This window comes from Amblyomma mixtum, chromosome 3 (genome assembly GCF_055824585.1).
Source record: "Amblyomma mixtum isolate Tamu chromosome 3, ASM5582458v1, whole genome shotgun sequence".
Classification (NCBI taxonomy): Eukaryota; Metazoa; Arthropoda; class Arachnida; order Ixodida; family Ixodidae; genus Amblyomma; species Amblyomma mixtum.
This window is the reverse complement of record NC_143014.1, coordinates 15342407-15364396: the sequence shown is the minus strand read 5'-3', so window position 1 is coordinate 15364396 and position 21990 is coordinate 15342407. Positions and strand designations below refer to the sequence as shown.

General features: G+C 48.4%; 2 protein-coding genes across 12 annotated transcripts in view; one reads left to right on the top strand and one right to left on the bottom strand.

Annotated features, from left to right (window-relative positions):
* The window catches only part of sli (slit guidance ligand), a 567521-nt gene that overhangs the window by 73602 nt on the left and 471929 nt on the right, over positions 1-21990 (bottom strand). For all 10 annotated transcript variants that reach the window (XM_089578241.1, XM_089578242.1, XM_089578237.1 and 7 more), the window contains 3 exons: positions 18388-18604; positions 12783-12922; positions 12404-12497 (listed from right to left, as the gene is read on the bottom strand). In XM_089578241.1, coding sequence (XP_089434367.1) covers positions 12404-12497; positions 12783-12922; positions 18388-18604 — 451 coding nt within the window. The remainder of the gene's footprint in view (positions 1-12403; positions 12498-12782; positions 12923-18387; positions 18605-21990) is intronic.
* On the top strand, positions 3543-7206 carry LOC149349303 (uncharacterized). Of its 2 annotated transcripts, XM_089578236.1 has the most exons (4): positions 3543-4541; positions 5649-5753; positions 6220-6305; positions 6509-7206. In XM_089578236.1, exons 1-4 carry the CDS (start codon positions 3561-3563, stop codon positions 7029-7031), a joined length of 1695 nt encoding a protein of 564 aa, XP_089434362.1. In that variant the 5' UTR covers positions 3543-3560; the 3' UTR covers positions 7032-7206. The 2 variants fall into 2 exon arrangements, with proteins under 2 accessions (XP_089434362.1, XP_089434361.1); XM_089578235.1 differs by having other exon boundaries at positions 5649-7206.

Genomic DNA, 21990 nt, shown 5'->3' with positions numbered 1-21990 from the left:
TACTAAAAATGCAATGGCGAGTATTGATGTAACCTATTGAATGATGGAGTGCATAGTCCGACAAATGGGCTGACGAAGTTCACTGCATGAAGAATGCATGAAGGTAACCTGCAAGTGAATTTACAGCTTACCGAGATGTCCAATGTCTTTCAAATATGTAAAAAGAAAGTTCATTGCAAGTCTCTGTTGCCTGAAGCAGGCTAAGGGACCTAAAACTTTGTCCATTGTTAGAGGCACTGGGCAGAGCTTCTGCATGCAATGTCCATAGTACGCACGCTCGTTAGCATACGCAGGGCACTCAAGCAGGATATGTTCCACAGTTTCTATCGAGGCACAGTTGTCACAATGCGGACTGTTCATTTGTCCAAAACGGTATCGCAAGCCGTTTGTATATGCAGCATTCAGACGAAGTCGGTGATAAAGTGTTTCCAGTTCTCGAGGAATTCTGGGTGAGAGTCTTGATCTAAGATGTGGGTCGATTGAGTGAAGAAATTGGTACTGATGTGTCGGCAAACTCCAAAGCCGATACGTTTCTTCGTAAGCAAAACTTTTAGCCATTTGGGACGCATCAGATTTCGTGAAAAAACTTCGAATGTATCTCTGATGTTGATGGCCCTTACGGGCCGCTTCATCTGCTTTTTCATTAGCCAGAATGCCACAGTGAGCAGGTAACCACTGAAATGTTATGCAGTGGCCTGCGGCAATAGCTAAATGATGTATATACCCGATGTCCAGGGAAACTGGCTGGTGATTCGTTTTCTTCAGCAGGTTGGCCAGGATCTGCAGAGATGCTTTTGAATCGGTGAAGATAACCCAACGGCCGGCGGTTCGGCGCAGGATGTAAGAAACAGCTTCCTTAATGCCGTGAAGCTCAGCTGTTGTAGAGGATGTCCTCCGCTGCAGCCGGTAAGAAAGGGCATGGCCTGTTGAGGGCACATAAAGGCCACAAAAAGAGGTTTCTTTAGTAGTTGAGCCATCGGTGAAGATATGGGTGTGCTGCGTATATTCTGCGATTAAGTAGGCGAGAGTAGCTTGCAGAAGCGCTGCCTGTGGCATGCGGCTCTTTGCATTCACACCTGGAACAGACTTCACCTTTAGAGGAGAGAGTGTCCATGGAGGAAAGGCCAGAGGTAGTAGTTTCTGTGGCTGATTAATAGTAGAAAGGGGCAGGAGCTGCACTGCCTGGCCAAAGCTAGAGTTGCTGGGAGTTAGGTGGACACGGTGTAGGAAGTGCTTCTTCCCTTGCAGGACATGGCGGAGATGGGTACGCATAGTTTCCTGGGCGGCAATCACCTCTAGTGGGAGACATCCTGCCTCCGCTACTGTTCCTGATGCAGAGGAACCCTTTGGGAGGCCAAGACATATTCGCAGGCACGCAGGCAGTTGTTCCGTGCTGCATTGAGAGTCTTATTGCTTGATGTAGATAATCTTTGAAGCACTGGTAGACAGTAGCGCAAGGTTCCTTCAACGTAGGCTTTTTCAAGCAGAAGCATTGATCGGCACTTGCTACCCCACCTTGTTCCCGCCATGAACCTGAACACTTGCGATGCTGCAGTAATCCTCTCGCAGAGTTTTTTGATCTGAGGTGACCATGACAGATTATAGTCGATTACAACACCCAGGAATCGGTGAGATCGTACATATGGCAGCGATCGTCCGCCGAGGAGCAGCGGATATCGGGTCATCGTTTTTCTTGTAAACGCCATTGCAACACTCTTTTCTGGCGAGAGACGAAGACCTCTGGAAGCCAGGTACATCGAAACGTGCAATAGCGCTCGCTGAAGACGTTGCTGGGTAATATAGCGCGAACGTGATGCGGTCCAGATGCAGATATCATCAGCATAAATTGCTATGCGGACCCCTCGCGGAAGGTTTCTTCTTATGTGAATAAGGAAAATATTAAGGCGGAAGCCTTTAATGCCTCATCGTTGTAAGCAGAAGCTGTCGACAGAAATGTCACGCTTTTCAAATGGTCGAAACGGTCGTGACGTCACCGTGCGCGAATTTCAAACGGGGCCAATTGTACTTTGGCTACTTACCATGCAAGCAATTAAATGGATCGTATAATGATGCTCCAAGTTAGTGGAACTTACTTAACCAGTTAGCCCTAATTAACCTTTCTAGTCAGACCACCTAAATAAATAAAACCGAGTAGGAAATTGGCCGAGCTCGGGAATCGAACCCCGGTCTCCGGTGTGTGAGACGACCACGCTACCACTCCGCCAAGCCAGCTTGATGGTTTGGAATGAACAAAGGTGCGTCAAATGAATACGGTGTCTTCGTTAAATTTCATCTTCCTCCCTTCGCGTTACGGCGAGGTTTAGGTGTCCACCGAGATATGAGAGACAGATACATTTCCTTTCCTCAAAAACCAATTTTCCCACGAGCAAGGCGTAGGACCTTTCCTCAAAAAGCGTTGTATTCAAAGGGCAACGCATCACGCCGAACGGGTGGTTGCGTTCCGTGGACTGCCTGGAAGCGCTACAACACGCTGTCGCGTTCCACTACTAAAGGCAAAGATTAAGCGTCATTAATTGGCAGTTAATTAATGTACCAACAGAATGTGAAGTAAACAATCGCGTAGCAGAATGCAGCACTCAGGCTTTCGCCTTTCACCACTTTAGCCGCTAAAGTTCCTCGTAATTTTGAACAGGAGAAAGCTGAACACCGCTCCCTGTGGTACGCCCCTCTCCACTGCGTGAAAGCGTGTTCGACCGTTTGGAGTGGTAATAAAAATTTGCCGTTCTTTTAAATAATGCCCAATCCACTTTTATAGCCTTCCTCCAAGGCCAAGACTGTCAAAGGCTGCGAGAATTGCATGGTGAAAGACGGGGTCAAAAGCGGCCTTGATGTCTAGGAAAACGGCTGTCGGGATGTACCTGTATCGTATCGCAACCTGCGTGCGCAAGATAGCGCTGTGCCCTCGCCCTGACTTGATATTGTGTCCCCTCTTTCTTAACCCCCTTGCCACTATTTCTCTTTAAATATGCTCGCTGAATAAACAGCACGGCATTGTTCCCTTCACACTGGCATGCGTCACTTCACTGGACAACGAGACGAAACATGGTGTCAGAAGTGGGATAAGGCTCGGCCTAAGGAACGCCCCTGCACCTAGGACCTGGAACGGCTGCCGGCGGCGTGCTGCTGGAAGCAAGAAATGGAGCGCCTAAGGCCGCCAGAACCACTGCGTCTAACAGGAGACGGCGGTCGAAGTTGGAAGTTGTTCAAACAGAAATTTGAACTCTTTTTGCAAGCAACGTCCAGTTCCAGCAAGCCAGCATCAGAAGCAGAAAAAAACCACTGCCAGCAAGCCAGCATCAGAAGCAGCAAAAACTGCACTCTTCCTTAGCGTGGCCGGTGAGGATGCAATTGAAGTGTTCAATAATTTTTTGTTTGCCGACGGGGAAGACAGAGAAGACTACGCCACCGTCATTGCGAAGTTCGAGGAATACTGCGTCGAGCAACAGAACGAAGTACACGAACGGTATGTGTTTCGTTCACGGATCCAAGGCGAAGCAGAGCCATTCGAACAGTTTCTTCGCGACCTAAAAAAGCAGGCCATGAATTGCAACTTTGGGACAAGTGCAGACGATATGGTTCGCGACCAAATTGTATTCGGCACGAACTCTCCAAAACTGCGAGAAAAAATGCTGCGGGAAAAGAAGCTAACTCTGGGAAAAGCCGTAGATTTGTGCAAGGCGGCAGAAACATCAGCACGTCAGAACGAGTTCTGGAGTCGAACAAAGAAACTGTCCGAGATCAACGCTGTCTCTTCGAGTAGAACCGGAGTGAAGCTACAACAGCTCTCGAGGCGAGTTTCCAGGTGCAGTCGATGCGACCGCACTCACGCCCCACGACAGTGCCCTGCCTATGGCAAGACTTGCTATTCGTGCAGCAGGCCCAACCACTTCGCATCGTGCTGCAGAGCGAATGCCCACGTTCAAGAAGTACAGCACGAAGGTGACGATTTTGACGTTCTGGACATAGCCATTGGCAGTGTCATAAGCAACCGCGACTGGTGTGTGAAGGCCAAATTTGGCGGCAAGGAGGTGACGTTCAAGGTCGACACTGGCTCCCAGGCGAATCTTGTACCTATGTCACTCTTTCGGACGTTAAATGCAGGTGCACTGAAGCCCAGTGGTGCCGTTCTGCGGTCGTACGGAGGTGGTATCATCAAACACTGCGGCACGTGCTCAGCGCCGGTGCAAGTAGGTGAACGAAAAATTTGCACTGAATTCTTCATAGTCAAGAAAAACCACCAGGCCATCTTGGGACTTCAAGCCAGCGAGCTGCTAGGTCTACTTCGCCGCACAGTGGACACCTCGACCTCTTCTCATGAAGTGGCTAGGGAGTACCCTGGGCTCTTTCAAGGCACTGGGTGCTTACAACGTGAATACAGGATACTGCTGCGCAAGGACGCTGTGCCCGTCGTTCAAGCTGCTCGGAGGGTGCCCATTGCCTTACAGGAGCCATTGCGTACTGAGCTACAGCGAATGGAGAAAGAAGGAATCATCAGAAAGGTCAGCGACCCAACCGACTGGGTAAGCCCACTAGTCATTACACGCAAGAAAGACGGAAAAATGAGGGTGTGCATGGATCCGAGAAGGATCAACGACAGCCTGAAAAGAGAGCACTACCAGATGCCGCGTCGGGAAGATATCGAGGCGGAGTTAGCGGGAGCTAAGTTCTTTTCTCGTCTAGACGCAAATGCGGGCTTTCACCAGATCCCGCTTGAGGAGCGGTCGTCGAAACTTTGTACGTTCGCAACGCCCTTCGGCCGGTACTGCTTTCTCCGGCTTCCTTTCGGGCTCGCGTCCGCCAGCGAGGTGTTTCAAAAGGCGCTGAATGAAGTCTTTGACGGTGTTCCTGGAGTACGGGTGTACGTGGATGACGTTCTCATTTGGGGCACTACCAGAGAAGAGCACGATGAACGACTAAGATGTGCACTAAAAGCAGCTGAAGCTGCAGGCCTGACCTTCAATGTTGCAAAATGCGAGTTTGGCGCCGAAAAAATAGCATTTTTAGGCGACGTGATCAGCAGCGAAGGAATAAGCCCTAGTCCGGCCCTGGTCGAAAGCGTAAGGAACATGCCAAAACCACAAAACAAACAGGCAGTACACAGGTTGCTCGGGGTGGTAAATTACTTCAGCAAGTACTTGCCATCCCTAGCTCTGCGAACACCAATTCTCCGCTCTCTTCTAAAGAAAAATGTTTTATTCGAATGGACGGCCAATCACGAGAGAGAGTGGAAAGATATATGCGACGCGCTCACCAAGGCACCATTACTCGCAATTTTTGACCCACAGAAAGAAACAAAAGTGACGTCAGACGCGTCACAGAACGGCATCGGTTCAGCTCTGCTACAGCGGCACGGCGTAAATTGGAGGCCAGTCGCTTACGCGTCGAAAACACTGACAGAGTGTGAACAGCGCTATTCACAGATCGAAAAAGAAGCGATGGCTCTCGTATTTGGCTGTGAGAAGTTTGACCACTTCACATACGGTCGCCCAGTCTTGCTTGAAAGTGACCATCAGCCGCTAATAAATATATCAAAAAAGGCCATAGCAGACATGCCGCCGAGATTGCAGCGGTTTTTCCTGAGACTGTTGAAATATGATTACGCTCTAACATTTGTTCCGGGTAAACAGATGCAGTTGGCAGACATGCTCTCAAGGTCGGCGGGTCCTGCTGACATCAGCCACTCGGAGACAGAAGATGTTGAAGTCCATGCCATCAGCATTTTGTCTGCACTGGTGAGTGACAGAACAGCTGCACTACTTGCGCGTGAGACGGGAGCTGATACCTATCTCAAAGTGGTGATGCAGAACCTCGCAGACGGGGTCACGGTTGAAGGTCCGCTCAAATCTGTGGCTGCTGAACTTTCAGTAGTGGGTGGAATACTGTTTAAAGGAACGAAGGTCGTTATACCTCGAAGCATGCGGGCCGAGACATTGAAACGCATTCATGCTGGGCATCTTGGCATTGCGAAGTGCAGAGCAAGGGCAAGGCAGCTGGTGTACTGGCCAAACATCAACAGTGACGTTGCATCGATGATTGAGGGTTGTTCAACCTGCAGAAAGTATGCTTATAACCAACCATCAGAGCCACTGATGCTCCGCGCCACTCCAACCCAAGCCTGGTACCGCGTTGGTGTCGACATATTTCAATATGGCGGAAAATACTACCTCATTGCTTACGATGCCATGTCGAATTTTCCAGATGTCGAGGAGCTCTGCGACCAAACGGCATCCGGCGTCATCGAAAAACTTGGGGCCATGTTTTCACGATTCGGAATCCCGATGGAGGTATGCACAGATAATGGCCCACAGTTCTCCAGCCATGAGTTCGCTCTTTTCGCTGAGCTGTACGACTTCAAACATGTTACGTCAAGCCCGATGTTTCCTCGGTCCAATGGGCTGGCCGAAAAGGGAGTGCAAGTAGTAAAGCGTATCCTCAAGAAAACCACAGAGGCGAATGAAAACTTTTGGCTTGGTATGCTCAATTACAGATCAAGCCCATTGGAAGACGGCCGGTCGCCCGGCGAACTGCTCCAAGGGAGGACCCTGCGCACGACTTTGCCAGACTTTCGACGTCAGGCTGTTACACGGGTCAAGAAACATGAGCAGGCGAGTCACGCCACCCGATGCCTGGCCCCACTTCAAAAAGACGACGTCGTGCGCATTAAGGGGACAACGTGGGATCGCAAGGCCAAGGTAACTGCAGCGGCAGCTCCTCGCTCCTACTACGTGCAAACCAATGAGGGCAAGACGTTGCGGCGCAATCGACAACATTTACTGGCAACAAAGGAGAAGTTTGACACTGAGGCCTCAGACAGCGATGAATCTAGCGATGACAGCATTTTAGCCCGGGAAGAGTCGTCAACCCTACCACCGGCACCAGCGGCTCCGGTTATGCCGACCAGAGACACCAGTCCGGCGCCCCAGCAACCCCGCCGGTCCGCACGTGTGAGAAAGCCGCTTGACCGCCTTCATTACGACGAGAACTTCAAGCAAATCAGCCACCAGCGTTAAATGTGCTGCGAAAAACTGTGACGGAGGAGGATGTATCGTATCGCAACCTGCGTGCGCAAGATAGCGCTGTGCCCTCGCCCTGACTTGATATTGTGTCCCCTCTTTCTTAACCCCCTTGCCACTATTTCTCTTTAAATATGCTCGCTGAATAAACAGCACGGCATTGTTCCCTTCACACTGGCATGCGTCACTTCACTGGACAACGAGACGAAACAGTACCCAGCATGAAGGTACTCCTCAATTGATGAGACGAGGGAGATGATATTGTCAGTCGCAGACCTGTTTTGACGGAACCCGTTCATTTCTTGGGGGAACTCATTTCGGCTTTCTAGGAACCAAGTTATGCGCTTGCGGATCATGCGCTCCATGAGCTTACCTACGCAGCTCAGTAGGGCAATGGGCCGGAATGATGCGTAGCTTGTTGGCTGCTTACAGGGTTTCAAAACGGGCACAATTTTCGCCAGCTTCCATTCCGTGAGGACCTCACCAGCCATCCAGGAAGAATTGTAATACTCCAGGAGTCGAAGACGGGAGGTGTGGGGCAGCTTTGCAATGGCGTCATAGGTCACCTCATCATGACCCGGAGACGTGTGCCTGTTTGTCTCCGCGATAGCTGTGGATAGTTTTTCAATTGTGAAATGCAGGTCTAACGCTGGCACTGCCGCCTTTGGGATGCCTGTTTGACCATCTGCGGATAGTGTCGAATGCCCTGACCCTGCCGACAGTAGCTTGCAGTATTCTTCTGAGACTTCATTTATAGATTTTTGTTCGTGAAGGGAGAGTGCAGCGAAGGGGTGGAGTTGTTGAAGTGGCGTGCGCATACCTCTAACTATCCGCCAAATATTGGTTACTGGTTTGCGCACATCCAGCGTAGAACAAAAGTCACGCCACTTTACCCGACTGAGTTTATCCATGTAGCGTCGAATGTGACGTTGTGCCCGTCGGCATGCACGTAGGTCATCGAGGCTTAATACTGCAGAACCCCTCTATGTTTCCAGCTATATCCTGACTGATGACGAATCCCACAGCTAGTTATCGTCTGTCAGCTAATCCACGATAACACAGTACGTGCCCGCCCTTCAGTGTCCTCCTAACCTCACTAAGCCCTGTGACATCCGATTAAATACCCGCTAGTTCCTCGAACAGCACTGCTCAGCTATCCTCACTGGATAAGGTCCTAGCGTTAAACGTTGCCAGGTTCATCTTTCAATGGCAGCCTGTCTGGAGCCAAATATTCTTAGCGCCCTCCGCTGCGTCACAGGTCTAATCGCCGCCTCGCTCAGTTGCTCAGCAGCCGCCGGGAACTGAGGTCCGAGGTTTAATTGGTTCGTTAATGGAAAGTTGCGGCCAAGTACAACACCAGGGTGGCAAAATCCTGCTGTGGTGAGGAAGTGCTTTGTCGGTTCTGGTCACCGAGATCAGGCCGCACCTCACGCCTGGTTTATGCAATTCTATCGGCACGCGGCTTTTTTTTTTTAAACCCGGTGGACGACTGCGCGGAACCGCGATTCGAACCTCGGTCATCTTGCACGCAAGGCGGATGCTCTACCACAGCCATCGCTGCATCCCACTCGTTTGACTCAGGCTAAGCCTAATCGGCCGGCCAGTCAGAGTCACAAAAACGAAAGGTAGACATTTAAAGACACACAAGTCTGAGGTCGTCGGCCGGCTTCCAACTCTACGCGTGTGCTGCTAGTGTTATTTAAGAGGGAAACAAGCAGGGGCCCGAAAACGCCTGCCAAAACTCCGCCGGACCGAAGGTGGCTCGCGCATATATATATGGCATAAGAAGTACACCATGGAAACCCGCGCTGCAACGTACGTTTTTATTAGTCCATTTACTAGAAAATTTAGGACATAAGGAGATCACGAGTGACAGATTGCCGGGGAGCGGCACCACCAAATTCAAAAGCAGCGAGTTTGGAGCAGTTTGGTCTAAGAGTGCGGTCACTGTAAAATTTCTGAGGCAGTGCGGGATGGACTTTTTTAATTATTACTTTTTTGGAGGGCCCACCACAATATATGACACAGTCCAGACCACTTATGACAGCCGCAGATACAACAAACGTTCGCTCATTACGAACCAGTACGAAATGCTAACATCAAACTATGCTTTAGGGCAATAGCTGCTTGTCGCAGATAAAACGAGCAACTTTGGCCGCACCACTAGGTTACAGCAAACGAGGAGGCGCCCTAAACTCCTCCCCAAGGTTGGAAAATGCGCGTTCCAAGGAACTGTGGAGATCAAGGATAGTCTCCCAGCTCGGAAGGAACATGTGTCCACCGAAACAAGCTATAACCCACGGCCTACAAGGTCCACTATTGCCTGCGTGTGCGCCGGCTAGGCAAAGCATCCCAAGTGGAAGCAGAAGACTGGGGCAGCACCGAAAGCGAAGCGACTGCGCATAGAGTGCCCAACAGCATATTTGAGCTCAACTTTTTGAGCAGCTCTCAAGGCCGGGTACAGTCAGCGTGCATTCGTTCCAGCATGACGATGTGTATAACTGGCGGGATGTTGCCTCAGAAAGATCCGTTGAACATGGCCGCTCCCCGAATCTGAATAAATTGGCGGGCCTTTGCCGTGGACGCTTCAACCACACATATCGCTTCCCTAAAGCAGATTGTTGGTCTCGACGAGGACATGAGCGCGCTCTGGAAACCTGAAAACACACTACTTTTTACGGAAAAAACGCCACTTTTGCCGGGCCCAGACATGGTATTGGAATGCAATCTGCGTGACCGTCAGGTTCGTTACAAGTGGTTCTAGGTGGAAATGTCTAAGGCCGCGCTACCAGACGGCGCGAGCGGATCGTCGCGGCTAGCACGGCATGCTGGCGGTCGTTTCACGTCACCTAGCGCAGCATCACAGTACGCCATGAGGATCCTTAACGTCCCGCACGTTCGTAAATGCGTCAACGTCTACTTTAATTTTGTGCGGAACGCGTTTTGCGCGTGTCGTTTGCAGCAGAATTCTTCGGTGCCGTGATATAACCGCTCAGTGTTTCAGTTCGGCGGTCGCTCTATGCCGCAACTCGGCAGCAAAACTGGCCGGCTCCGCTGCACGCAAGATTGTACATGACTTGCAGCTTTTAATGTCAGTTTCTAACTGTCTGCTGCTCATGCACGACGCATCGTCCATAAATAGCACATGATTATATTTACCAAATTCCAAAACTGGCGGCGCAAAATTTCCAGCGGCTGCAGTCTGTGAACTGCTGAAGCTTTATAGACGGTGTTTCAGCACAAAAGCGAAGCGTCATAGCTGCCTTATTTACACGACAGAACAGTCGAGAAAATAATATGCCATACGCTCGAAGCACAAGCAGTCGACCCAGCGAGAATGTTGGCTGCAGCAACGTTGCGCTGCTTCGAATGCACAATACCTGGAACCTAAGCCAGTTCGCAGCAACGCATGTGCAGCGATTCCGCTAGATCCAGCAGTAACAAGTCACTTTCAGCAGATAGAGATGGCAAGTTTAGAAGCAAACTTTTGGGTGGGTGCTTTCTTGTTTGTAATGATGCGAAAGGCATTATTCTGCATGGATTACCGAGTGGTATTCTCCTACGACCGCCAAATAATTTATAATCGATTTTTTTTCTCGTGTTGTTTCGGGTTTCAGCAGCCGAACAATGACTGTGCCGTCAGTTTCTGGTTACAGGTCACGCGATCGCATGAAAAAACTGCAATATAATCGCTGCTTCTATATTAATTGTCATTCGGGCTCTTGAACAAGACCGGCTTCAGCACTGTAATGAATTAAAACGATGAAACAGCGATTATATTGACGTTTTTCCAAGCCCCACGTAACATAAATACCCACAATTTGACGTCACAGCCATCGTTCGTCTGTTGAAAACAGAATTACAGAAAAATTCGACTCTAAATTATTTATCGATCGTACGCGAATGTGATTCATGCATGGTAAGGTCTTGGGCATCATTGCAGAGAAGAAAACATGCCACCAAAACTAAGTGTCTATACTCCTTTAGGCTACAGAACAGATACTTACTCACCTCTCCAACTTGGGCCGTCGGCACCCGCGTGAGGCACGGCCTCGCCCGCTGGTGAAGCAGTTCTGTACCCTCTCATAGATTTCTATGCTTTAATTTTTTTGGCCTGTCGGCAAACTCAAGCCGTGCACAAGGCAGGCCTCGATGTCGGTGAATTGAACGCGCGGCCGCACATCACGCCGGCGCCTCCGTGTTGCTACGGGTCGACGTTTTCACAAAGTGGAACCTTTTCAGCGAGCTCGCCCTTTTCTGCATCCGCTCAGGCACATGGTCTTATGGGTCGGACAGAAATTATCCGCGACGAAACGCGAAATGCATTTCACAGATCGGCAGCGAGTCAAATACTGCGGCTGGCTGCGGCGCACGCGGGCATCACCACCAAGATGGATAATGCCGCGCCTGCCGCCAGCGCCCCATGCGGATGACGTCACGTGAATACCTCCTTTAAAATTTCAATTTGAAGGCAAATTTCTTTCTGCTATTTTCAAAGCCTAACTATATATTCTTCTGCAATTTATGGTGCTGTGCGATATTGTGTTTATTTCTTTGTTTAAACGCCGAAACTGATGGTTGTCCTGTGACACGGATTCGTTCTTTAGGTACGAACCTGCCCACCACGACACTGCTGCCACTTGCGGAAATCTTACTGCGTTAGCGCAGTTCTCGAAAACAGCGTGGAGCGTGTGAACATGAAAAGTGATGGGCCGGTGGGACGCTGTCTGCATAACCCACCAATGATATGGCACCTTCCGGTAAAAATTCGCACACAAGTAAAAATGCGCCTTCGGACAACAGCTGGCAAAAATAAAAATTAATCTCCAACATACCAGCCCAGCACCTTCCCAACCTCCCACACACGAGGCGGATGCCTTCACCACTACGCCATTGCTGCGGTACTCTCCGCGAGCACAAGCGCGGTTGTTTGCTATATGACTTTTTTTTACTGCCCCCGACGTATCGACTGTTATTGTTACTCGGTGCCGGAAGAGTAAAAACATTTGAAGTTATTTTTAAACGTCCAAACTAAAGAATGTCATTGCTATTTACCTGGAATAAAGTAGTGGCGCGGGTAGAGGCCCTTTTTTTATTTGGCAGAACCTTATTATCTAACCGCTACTCCCACAGAATAAAAAAACATTTTCTACACTCAGTCCGTACTCCTAAAACGGATTCAAAGTTCAGTGCCCTAAGCGTCTGAGAAATACTCGTATTAAAGGATTTTCAATTCTTCGAGCAGTACACAGTTTCAGACATCGCAAAACGATTCCGTGGCTATGGCTACCCTTAACGACACCAGGTGAAGAAAAAGGCAAACAACAAAGTCACGAAAGAAAACACCGAATGATCACGAAGCTACTCACGTATAATGTGTCAAATGGTCATGGCAAGCAGCCCCGTTCTTGCAGGGGTTGAATTCCTTGCTGCAGAAGTTAATTTTTTTCTCGCAATAGTTGCCTGGAAACAAAAACAGAAATAGAAAACACTCTACCTTGGTGACCTGTATTTTCAGTATTATGGCTCACGCATGAAATGCTGAAACGATTTCAATTATTTTCTACTTTCCAAAGTAGAAAATGGTGAACAACAGAAGCGTGCAAAAAAGAACAAGTTTAGCTGCCTCAGGAATTGAACTCATTCTCCTGTGCACACACGAAATGGCCGCATGTGATGCTCGGCGGATCCTTGAGCGACCCTTGAGAGCTGCTATGCACTACGTGGCAAGTAAAAGAAGAGAAGTACCTGTGTAACCGGGGCTGCAGGAGCACGAGTAGCTGCCAATGGAGTCGATGCAAGTTGCGTTGTTCTCGCATTTGTTCTTGTAGCAATCGTCAATGTTGGTCTCGCAGCGGTCCCCTTGAAAGCCCATCGGGCAGTGACAACTGCGCAATGATTGCACGCGCGTCTCACAATTGAAGGCAACGCGCATGAATTCACACAGATGGCTGAACGAGAAACCAAGCCGAAGTCCGCCGTCGATATCTACCCCATATTCTGCCGCCACATACAAGTTGCCATTCAGGGAGAGGAAGCATTTTCTTTCCCCACTGCTCGCTAGAGCCCCAAGTACGAACAGCAGGTGCAGCTTAGAGGAACCATGCACACTGGACTGAACAACAAACGTTTTCGCTGTCCTCACTGCTGGCAGGGGTGTTACTTATCAATGCACAAGGCACATAATTTCAATATTTCTGCGTGGCCCTACGTGTAGTCTCAGTGCCCGTATATTTTATGTGTGCAGGATTATGTGGCCCTGCTCGTGTTGGGTGCGCTGACACCATGATTGCTATCAGGTGTGCAGTTACTCTTGTCCATCTTGACATCAAGCCCCAACCGGTGCGAATAATGTTGCCCACAATGGCATGCTTGTACTCATGATGAGGTTGACAGCGTCTTATGACAGTATAAATTTGCATGACATATGTCTCACGAAATGTGTCTAGTGAAATCACTACCTTATATTTTGTGTTCTCTAGGCTTTCTTTTATGAGCGGCAAAAGAAAAGCTACGTGAATGGTACTTTGGTGCAAGCATTTAACATGGCTGTTTTTCAAGGTGATCTCCAGTTTCTGCTTTGACATGTCATTCCCGACTGCCGTACTCATACAGGTGACCAATTATTATTTTATAATGATGTTTACAGATTTAAAAAAATACTGCTGACTAGGTCATGCCTGCCAGTGCTTCCACTCTCCTAAGAAATTTTTACGACGCACGCCGAGCCGTCGAATGGATGGTGCCCATTCAAGTTCCCTAATAGAAGCGGCCAGAAGATAAAGTTGTGCAACAATTGCAGGCGGCCGGCGATGGGACAAAGAAGAGAAGAAACAGAAGAAGAAAAGAGAGGGGCGTTGTTCCCGAGAGAAAAATCAGTGAAAATAAAATATGCTCGCCAGGAGAGAAACAGGATGGGCGGCCAAGGAAAAAACCAGACAAGAACGGGGAGAAAATGATGGAACCCTGCTACGGAGAATAAAAAATTTGCGAGGACACTTTGGCAACTAAAGTGTTGAGAGGCGGAAGCCGAGGACACAATGATGTGACGACTTCCGGTGGATGTGACATCCCACCGTTCCCGTGGCTATATCGATACCCAAATTGTACATCATCCGGGGATCTGAAGTGTTAATTACGCTTAATTACACATTTTTTCCACTAAATTAACACAAATGAGACGTTTTTCCGGCCATTCTGTGACAATTTTCGCTATGCCGTGACGACTTCCGGTGGATGTGAAGTCACACCGTTTCTGTGGCTAAATCGACGTCCGCGCTTTTCGAGGCAATTTCAACATCTTGGCCTATGATTAATTAACTAATTAATCTACAGTCACCAAACTTGGCTTCTAGGTTCATTTTTTGCTCCTGATTATACCATTGGTTTTCGTCTATCATTTTTAGTTCTCGAGTTAAACGCGTGTGACACCCTTTGTTGACGGAAGACAGTATGAGCCATTAAAGGCCTTAATATATCTCAAGCTAATGCCAGGCTAGCTTGCATGCGCGCGCCGCCGCCCACCGCTCAACATCTAAGCGGCGGCATCGGAGATCTCTCTCCCCAAGAGCAGCTTGGAAGCGAGCTCAGCCAAAGATTCCCTCTGCGGGCGACCGGAAGGCGCAGCAGCTGCCCTTTTATTACCATTTTACTAGCCTTCTCAAGATACAAAATTCGGTAGACACGAGTGCTTACGTGCGCTTGTGCGAAAGCATTAGTTCTTGCGCGGCCGAGTTTCGTTAAAATTCTTTCTGCGCGATGGTTCGTGTGCGTGGTTTGTTGTGCAAGACCGGCACACCTTCGAACTTGGAGCTGCACACTGCCTTGCTCTCGCCGCGGCTTCACACATATGCAGCGCGCTTTCCAACCTTGAAGCGCCGTTGCCGCGGCTCTCCCAAGACGCGAGGCCATCTACTCCTCCTGTAGCGCCTTGCCCTTGACGCAGCGTGTGCGCCTCGCTTAGAGCAGGCGTGATGACTTCATCTTTTTGGGACAATCTCTCGGCCTCAACGACTGTCGCCGACGGAATTTCGTCTAATGGGGCTAGTAATTGTTTTTCATTAAAAATGTAAAAGATGGGGACAACGAGCCCGGACCAGCATAGCTTTGCCGGGCTTAGAGCTAATGCAAAATAAATGTAAAGGATGCTCGCGAGGCTCGCCGACGAAACAGAATCCGATCGGCGGCGTCCGTGGCGCGCATAAAGGGCGAACCTTCCGAAACTGTGAGGAGGTTCGTGCTGGGAAGGCTGCACTGCCGCGTGAGCGTAGGAGGCGCGAAGCAGCAGCACGCCGGTTTGCTCAACTCTGTAGCTCGCCTGCGGTAAGCGTCGAAGTCGTCCTCTTTTGAGTTTGTGCACGTTGCCTTGTTGAACAGCTGTGTAAACTAGCCGAAGAGCTGCGCACTTCTGCGTAGATGCTGCAACTGTGCCTGCTGTAAGCAGAGGTTCTGGCAGTGCTTCGAAAATCAGAACGCCTCCAGGTGGAAATGGTTCGTCAACAGTTGCGTCTAGCGGCAGGCGGCTTAGCGCATCGGCGTTTTGATGTTTATTGGTAGACCAGATCGTAGTTCTACCTTGAGAGTTTGATGCACCAACGTGTCATTCGCGGAGACAAAGTTGGTGGCATAGGCTTTGGTGGTCCCAGAATGCCCAATAGCGGTCGGTGATCTGTTATAAAGGTCACCTTTCGGCCGGCAATGTACTGGCGAAAGTGTGTCGCCGCGTAGACGATGGCTAGCCCTTCTTTGTCAAGTTGCGCGTAATTGCGTTCTGCTTGCGACAACGTACGTGAGGCGAAGGCGATGGGGGCCTTCCTTGTGCTTTCTTTACCTGGACCGTTGCCTAGTTTAGCCAATATTACGCGACAGCGTAAAGACCCCGTGTCGCATAAAAACTGGCGTCGCCGCTGCCGTCGGCAGACAGGAAAATACGGACTGGTCGAAAAGCTGTCTGTTACAAGAGGTTCCCACAAATGCCGCCAGTCACACCAACAGCGCATCGAAAACCCCCGACCCTCGCGCTCTGCACAGACGCTAAATCACGCGGGTACGTTTTTACGGCTTGGTTAAAGCGCAAGTCTACATGTATGTGAGGTGGTCTTTCACAATGTGATTGTGAAAAACAGTGTGCGCGTCAGTGTAGGCAAGGGGAACCACTTCACACCTCCCATTTTTTTTTTAAAGCGATAGCCCGAAGGCTACCGGGCAGCGGAAACTCAGCGTAGTCCCGTCGGCGTCTGACGTTACGTTGCGAAACTCCGGATTTGTCGAAAACACTTGGAGCAGCGGAATACAACAGGTATTGAAATATTACATAATTAACCACAAGGCCGCAAAATGGCTCAAACATCATTGCGACATGTAAGAATATAACTGTAAATAAACTGCAGTGAAAGAAACGCTGGAGCAATTAGTGGGCAATCGAACTACCGACCCTCAGATTGCAAGTCACACACTACCGCTAGAGCACGCAAGCATGTTCATATAGCTTACTTAAAGAGGTTGAGTAGGGAAGGGAAGGGAAGTGAGGGGCTCATTGCGACATGTGGAATACAAGGGAAGCGAACAGTCACCAAAATCAAAGACCACAGGGCATTTTTTTCTTTTCTATCCTATTTTTATTTTTGTGATGTAGATATATGGGTAATTAACAGCGCTATTATTTTATCTCTGAAAGATAACTGACCAGAAAGCAGAAGGAAAAATAAACACCTGCCACCAGTGGGGCCTGAGCCCACACATATGCTTGTCGTGTGGTCTTTCACGTGATGTGGTAGCTTACGACTGTGCACCAAGAAATATGTGTGTGATTATAGAGGCACTAATTAAGTGTGTAGTGATTACGCAAGCCGCAAGGTGTATGCTTGTAAGGGGTGCGTGTACGCAAGCGCGTACACTTCTGTCACGTGACATTGGTGTGCTATGTGATCTGGTAACATTAACTAAAAGTGCACGTGATCGGTAATACGCCAATGAGATCAAGTGGAGTCACTGATGCCTGGCTGATTCTTTCAAACCTTGCTGGACAGGGGTACGATGGATGTTCTACAGTGGCTGGAAAAGAAGCTGGAACAGAGATAATTGTGCAGAAAGAGCTTCTAAAGGCACTATTCTTCCACTGCGCAAGTAACAAACTGAACCTCGAGATCAACGATTCGAAGATCTCTTAAATGCGAAACACAATAGAGATCATCAACCAAACCATAAACTTCATCCGTGAGAGCGTGCTCGAAAAGAAATCGGTGCCCAACATTCTGATGCTGTGTGAAACAAGATGGTTTGCGAAACACAGGTCAATTAGGATCTCGTCTTAGCATTACGTGGCCATAGTCGAAGCACTCGAGGATCTCACGTCAATGGAATCAAGCTCGAGCGCTGCAACTAGGCACTTAGCTCACATCCTCTATTGTGCAACAACAAGCCCATATTTCATCGTTTGCTTGCACATTGCAGCGAAGTACAGCGCACGACTGGAACCAGTTACAAACGTTCTGCAAAGTATATCCATGGATTTCCATTCTGTACTCGACCACATCACTGAGTTCAGAATATTTTTCGCTGCCACCAGAATATATTTCGCTGCCGGCGCATAGCCGGCACAATAGCTATGCGCTGCACATGCGGAACTGGCGAGCGCGGCGGCCGCACCTCTGAGTCACCCGCGCAGCAACGGCGGCATCGCGCCAGCTGTGCGCCGTGTAACGTCACTGCTCCTCGCGCATGCGCAGTATGGCATTTTCTCGGCTCGGCCAATGAATGGCTCGGCGACTAGTGTAGTGTTGCTTTCGCAACGAAAATCCGATACATCTGCAGCTGCAATTCAACGAAGACTAATGGACTGCAGCTACATGCTGGTGAACATATTGTGTTGTGTGCTGGTCATCAGTTGGAGTGAGTCGAGAACCCGCACGCAGCTAGACTGACTATTCAGCTTCCCGAAGTGATAACTTTTCGAATTTTGTTTACTAAGTTTAATTCTTTGTACATTAATGAAATAAAATGTGTGTTCTCGAAGCCTGGCACTAATTAGCTGTTTCTAGTTTTTGTTTGATGTGCGTAGTTTAGATCACGAATAGTGCCTTTTTAGTGCTAATCTACCGCCTGCCCCATCCCGGGCCATCGGGTGCCCCCCCCCCCCCCCCTTGCAAAAATTTCTGCGGACGCCCTTAAAGCCTGCAGTACATTTGCATGGAAAAGCAGTGGTCCGTGATATCTGGTAAATGAAGTGCGCACTCAGACATCGCCCTACAACTGAGGGAACAAATCGCACATCGATTCGTTATCAGAGACAGTGTGTACAGGTGCTGGTGCGCACTGAGCTCTGAGCGCGGCGGGACAAGGCAGCGTGACCTACCTGAAACGCCCTGCTTCAAGCACCTTGCAGGTTCCGTGGTTTTCGCACGGGTTTCCGTAGCAGGCGTCCACCAGGTACTCGCAGTTGCGGCCGTGGTACCCCGGCGGGCAGATGCACTCATAGTCCCGCAGCGGCACGGCACGGCATGTGGCACCGTTCTGGCACGGGAACGTGTAGCACGCGTCGCACTTGGCCAGTACGTCCGGCTCCGGCTTGCCTGGGGGCGCAAACAAGTGCAAAGTCTCAAACTAGGTCCATTCTGCGCGCACTGGGTGCCCAGAGAACTCCGCTCACCCAGTCGAAAGCATGAACCATATCGCATATTCCTCTTACCACTCCGCCAGTGTACTGCACTGTGTTTTACCATCATCACTAGCAGCGAGACTATGCCCGCTGCAGGGCAAAGGCCTCTTCCATACCTCTCCAATTAACGCTGACCTGTGCCAGCCGAGGTCACCTTATCCCCGCAAACTCGATAAGCTCTTCCGCCCAACCAGAGCCACGTATTCCCGCAGTCCTAACTATCTGCCGCCCTATACAACGCTTGCCTTCTCTAGGAAACCAGCTTGTCAGCCTTAACGACCATCGGCCACCTTGCCTTCACATTATATACCTTGCCCAAGTCCATTTCTTCGCCAGTGATTGCAAACAGGCCGTCATTAACCCGCGCTTTTTTCCTGACGCGCTGTGCTCTCTTCCTCTGTCTTAACGTTACACATATCACTTTCCTTTCCATAGCTCGCTGCTGTCCTCAATTTAATCTGAACCCTTTTCATTAGCCTCCACGTTTTCATTAGTACCGGTACGATATACAGCTTCATAACGATTACAGCTTGATCACGGTTTGGTATGGTTGGCTTTGCTTTATGGTGGTTTAACGTCCCAAAGTGACTCGAGCATACGTCGTAGTGGAGGGCTCCGGAAATTTCGTTCGCCTGGGGTTCTTCAACGTGCACTGACATCGCACAGTACACAGGCCTCTAGAATTCGACCGCCGCGGCCGGGATTGAACCCGCGCCTTCCGTGTCAGCAGCCGACTGTCATAACCACTGAGCCACCGCGGCGGCTGCAGCTTGATCATGATTCATGATTTCAGACAACCTGCCAAAATGCATTCCATCCCATTCTTATTCTTCAAGTATTTCGCTCTCGTGGTCCGTATCTGCTATCCCTACCTGCCCTAAGTAGACATATTCCATTGCCAATTCCAGCGCCTGGGAATCAAACGTAAACTGATCTTGGCTTCCGAGCCTGTTGGACATTACTTTATTGAACAGAATTGCATTTATATCCATAAATATGCAATTTACGGGGGGTCTAAGGAAAAAATTGTTCATAGCAACTCGAGGACCTTAAGGTACGGTGACTTTTTCATCAGAAAGTCAGGTTCTGGTTTTCGTTTAAAATTTGGCCTTGTTCATGATACATGTTATCTGCCACTGGGGCCCCTCCTCTAGGTTTTCTCTGAAGGAATGTTTTGGTGAATAAAACGGTTTTCAGAGATTTTATTTAGTTTTTCGCAGAAAATTTTTGGATGTTTGTGTACCTTTTTCACGGGAACTATAAGGCATAGGCAAACAAAATTTCGCACAGCTGTTAATTCACGGTATTTACATAACTGAAACTAGAGTTAATAGCCCAGGTGCATTTGTATTTTTTAGTCTAAAAATCATTATTATGCGGCAATTTCATTGCATCGAAAACAAATAACATACCAATTCCAGTTTTTGTTGTGTGAAGCGTTGGTTGCTACTTTCGTACAAAATTTCAGCACTATGCGAATGGTAGATTTTAAGAAACAGGTGCGTAAGAAAAAAATGTAAAAACAAAAATGAAAACTACTAAAACGAAATTTAAAACTAGTTTCAAGCTCTAATGAAAGTTGCGTCTAATACCCAGCAGTTCTCGACAAAAGCATTTTTGTGCGGGAAAGCTTTTATGGACGCAATTTGTTCATGTAATGTAAGATTTCATTATAACAATCAATGTATCCGGAGGTCACCCGACAGCACTCTTGCAATTTTTTTTATTGTATTCACGTTTTTGCTGTCTTCAAAAGCTCTCCCGATTGCTTTTCTATAGCACTCTTAACTGTTCGATGCGCTCGATGGAAACACTGTAAAAGTTTTGCTAAATATAGGAAGAGTGGACTATCAACTTCAATATTTCTGTAACAGTGTCTTACAGTTCCCCAATTTTAAAAATTCTTCTCCGAGAATGTTGGACCTGAGATTCCATGCAAATTTTACAGTCATAGCCTTTATTATAACTGCTGTATGGCAAACTTCTGAAACTCATTTCCGAAGCCTCACCCCACCTTAAACCCTATCTGAGAGCAACAGCGGCAGGCACAGCACTAATACATAAAGAAAAACATATAGTTGGCTCAAGAGACAGAAATGCAATAGAAGAAAAAGCCCAAACGCTAAGAAATACAGTTGACACATGGGAAAAAAAAACAATACAATCATTTACTAAATAAACCCTGAGGAAGAAAGGAGGCATGATTATACAATTCACATAGGCTAATAACCAACAGAAAAAATGCCGCCACCGTCTGAAAGACGTTCAAGTAACGAGCGTTAGCTGTTCGGTAGCGCCATCTATCGTCCATGTGATGTGTTGCCACGTGATTAGCCTACTTTTCCATACCTTACGGCGAGCGCGCGCCTACCGCCTTCAGGTCGGATATTTTTGGAAAATCTGGGCCGAAAAAGTTTATCGACTCTTTGGAGGGAAATTTTTGCTTACCTCAAGGCGGTAGGCGCGCGGTTGCCATGAGCTATGAAATTGTGAGGTGCCGAGTGCTCACGACATGGCCGCCATGTTAAGCCTAACCATAATTAAATATTAACCTAATTAGACAACATTGGTGTCTAACATGTCTTACTCGTCGGGCCCGTTAAGAATATCCATTAGTTAGATCATGACGTTATCGGTTAGTTAATTATAAACAATTAAATATAAGCATAACCATAACTCAATATTAACTTCATTAGTTAATTTTGGTGTCTAACCTGTTATACTTATATAGAGGATTCCAAATATCTCATTCGTTTGATGATGTCTCATTAATTACTGAGTAAAACGCGATTAAACATAGTCATGTGACTAGTTATTTTTGACGTCACAAACCAGTGACGTCATCATCACCAATTCGATAATAATGACGGCACCAAACAATCAGCAATTGTGTTGTTACATCGATTTACTATCGTGGTCGCCATCTTGAATTCCTCACACTTAGAAAATTTCACGCCGAAGGGAGGTGGTAGCAGACCCCACGAAATCGAGAAACGTGATGAATAAGAGCTCACGCTCTTAAAATAATGTAGCCCATAGCGAGCTGCCTCGAAAGCAGTCACAATAATACAATGAAAAACAGATGTAGGAGCAACTAAGTTTTCTTAATATTAATTTGTAGACTCGCCCTTCAGCTATCACTGCTAATTAAGTTCATAAATAACACTTTGCAATCATCCCCTCAGTGACTTAGCAAGGCAATGACTTCAGCGAATCGCACATTACTAAGGTATCATCGATTAACCCTCATCCCCAACTGTTGGCAGTCGAGGTCCATGAATACCTCCTGTAAACAGGATG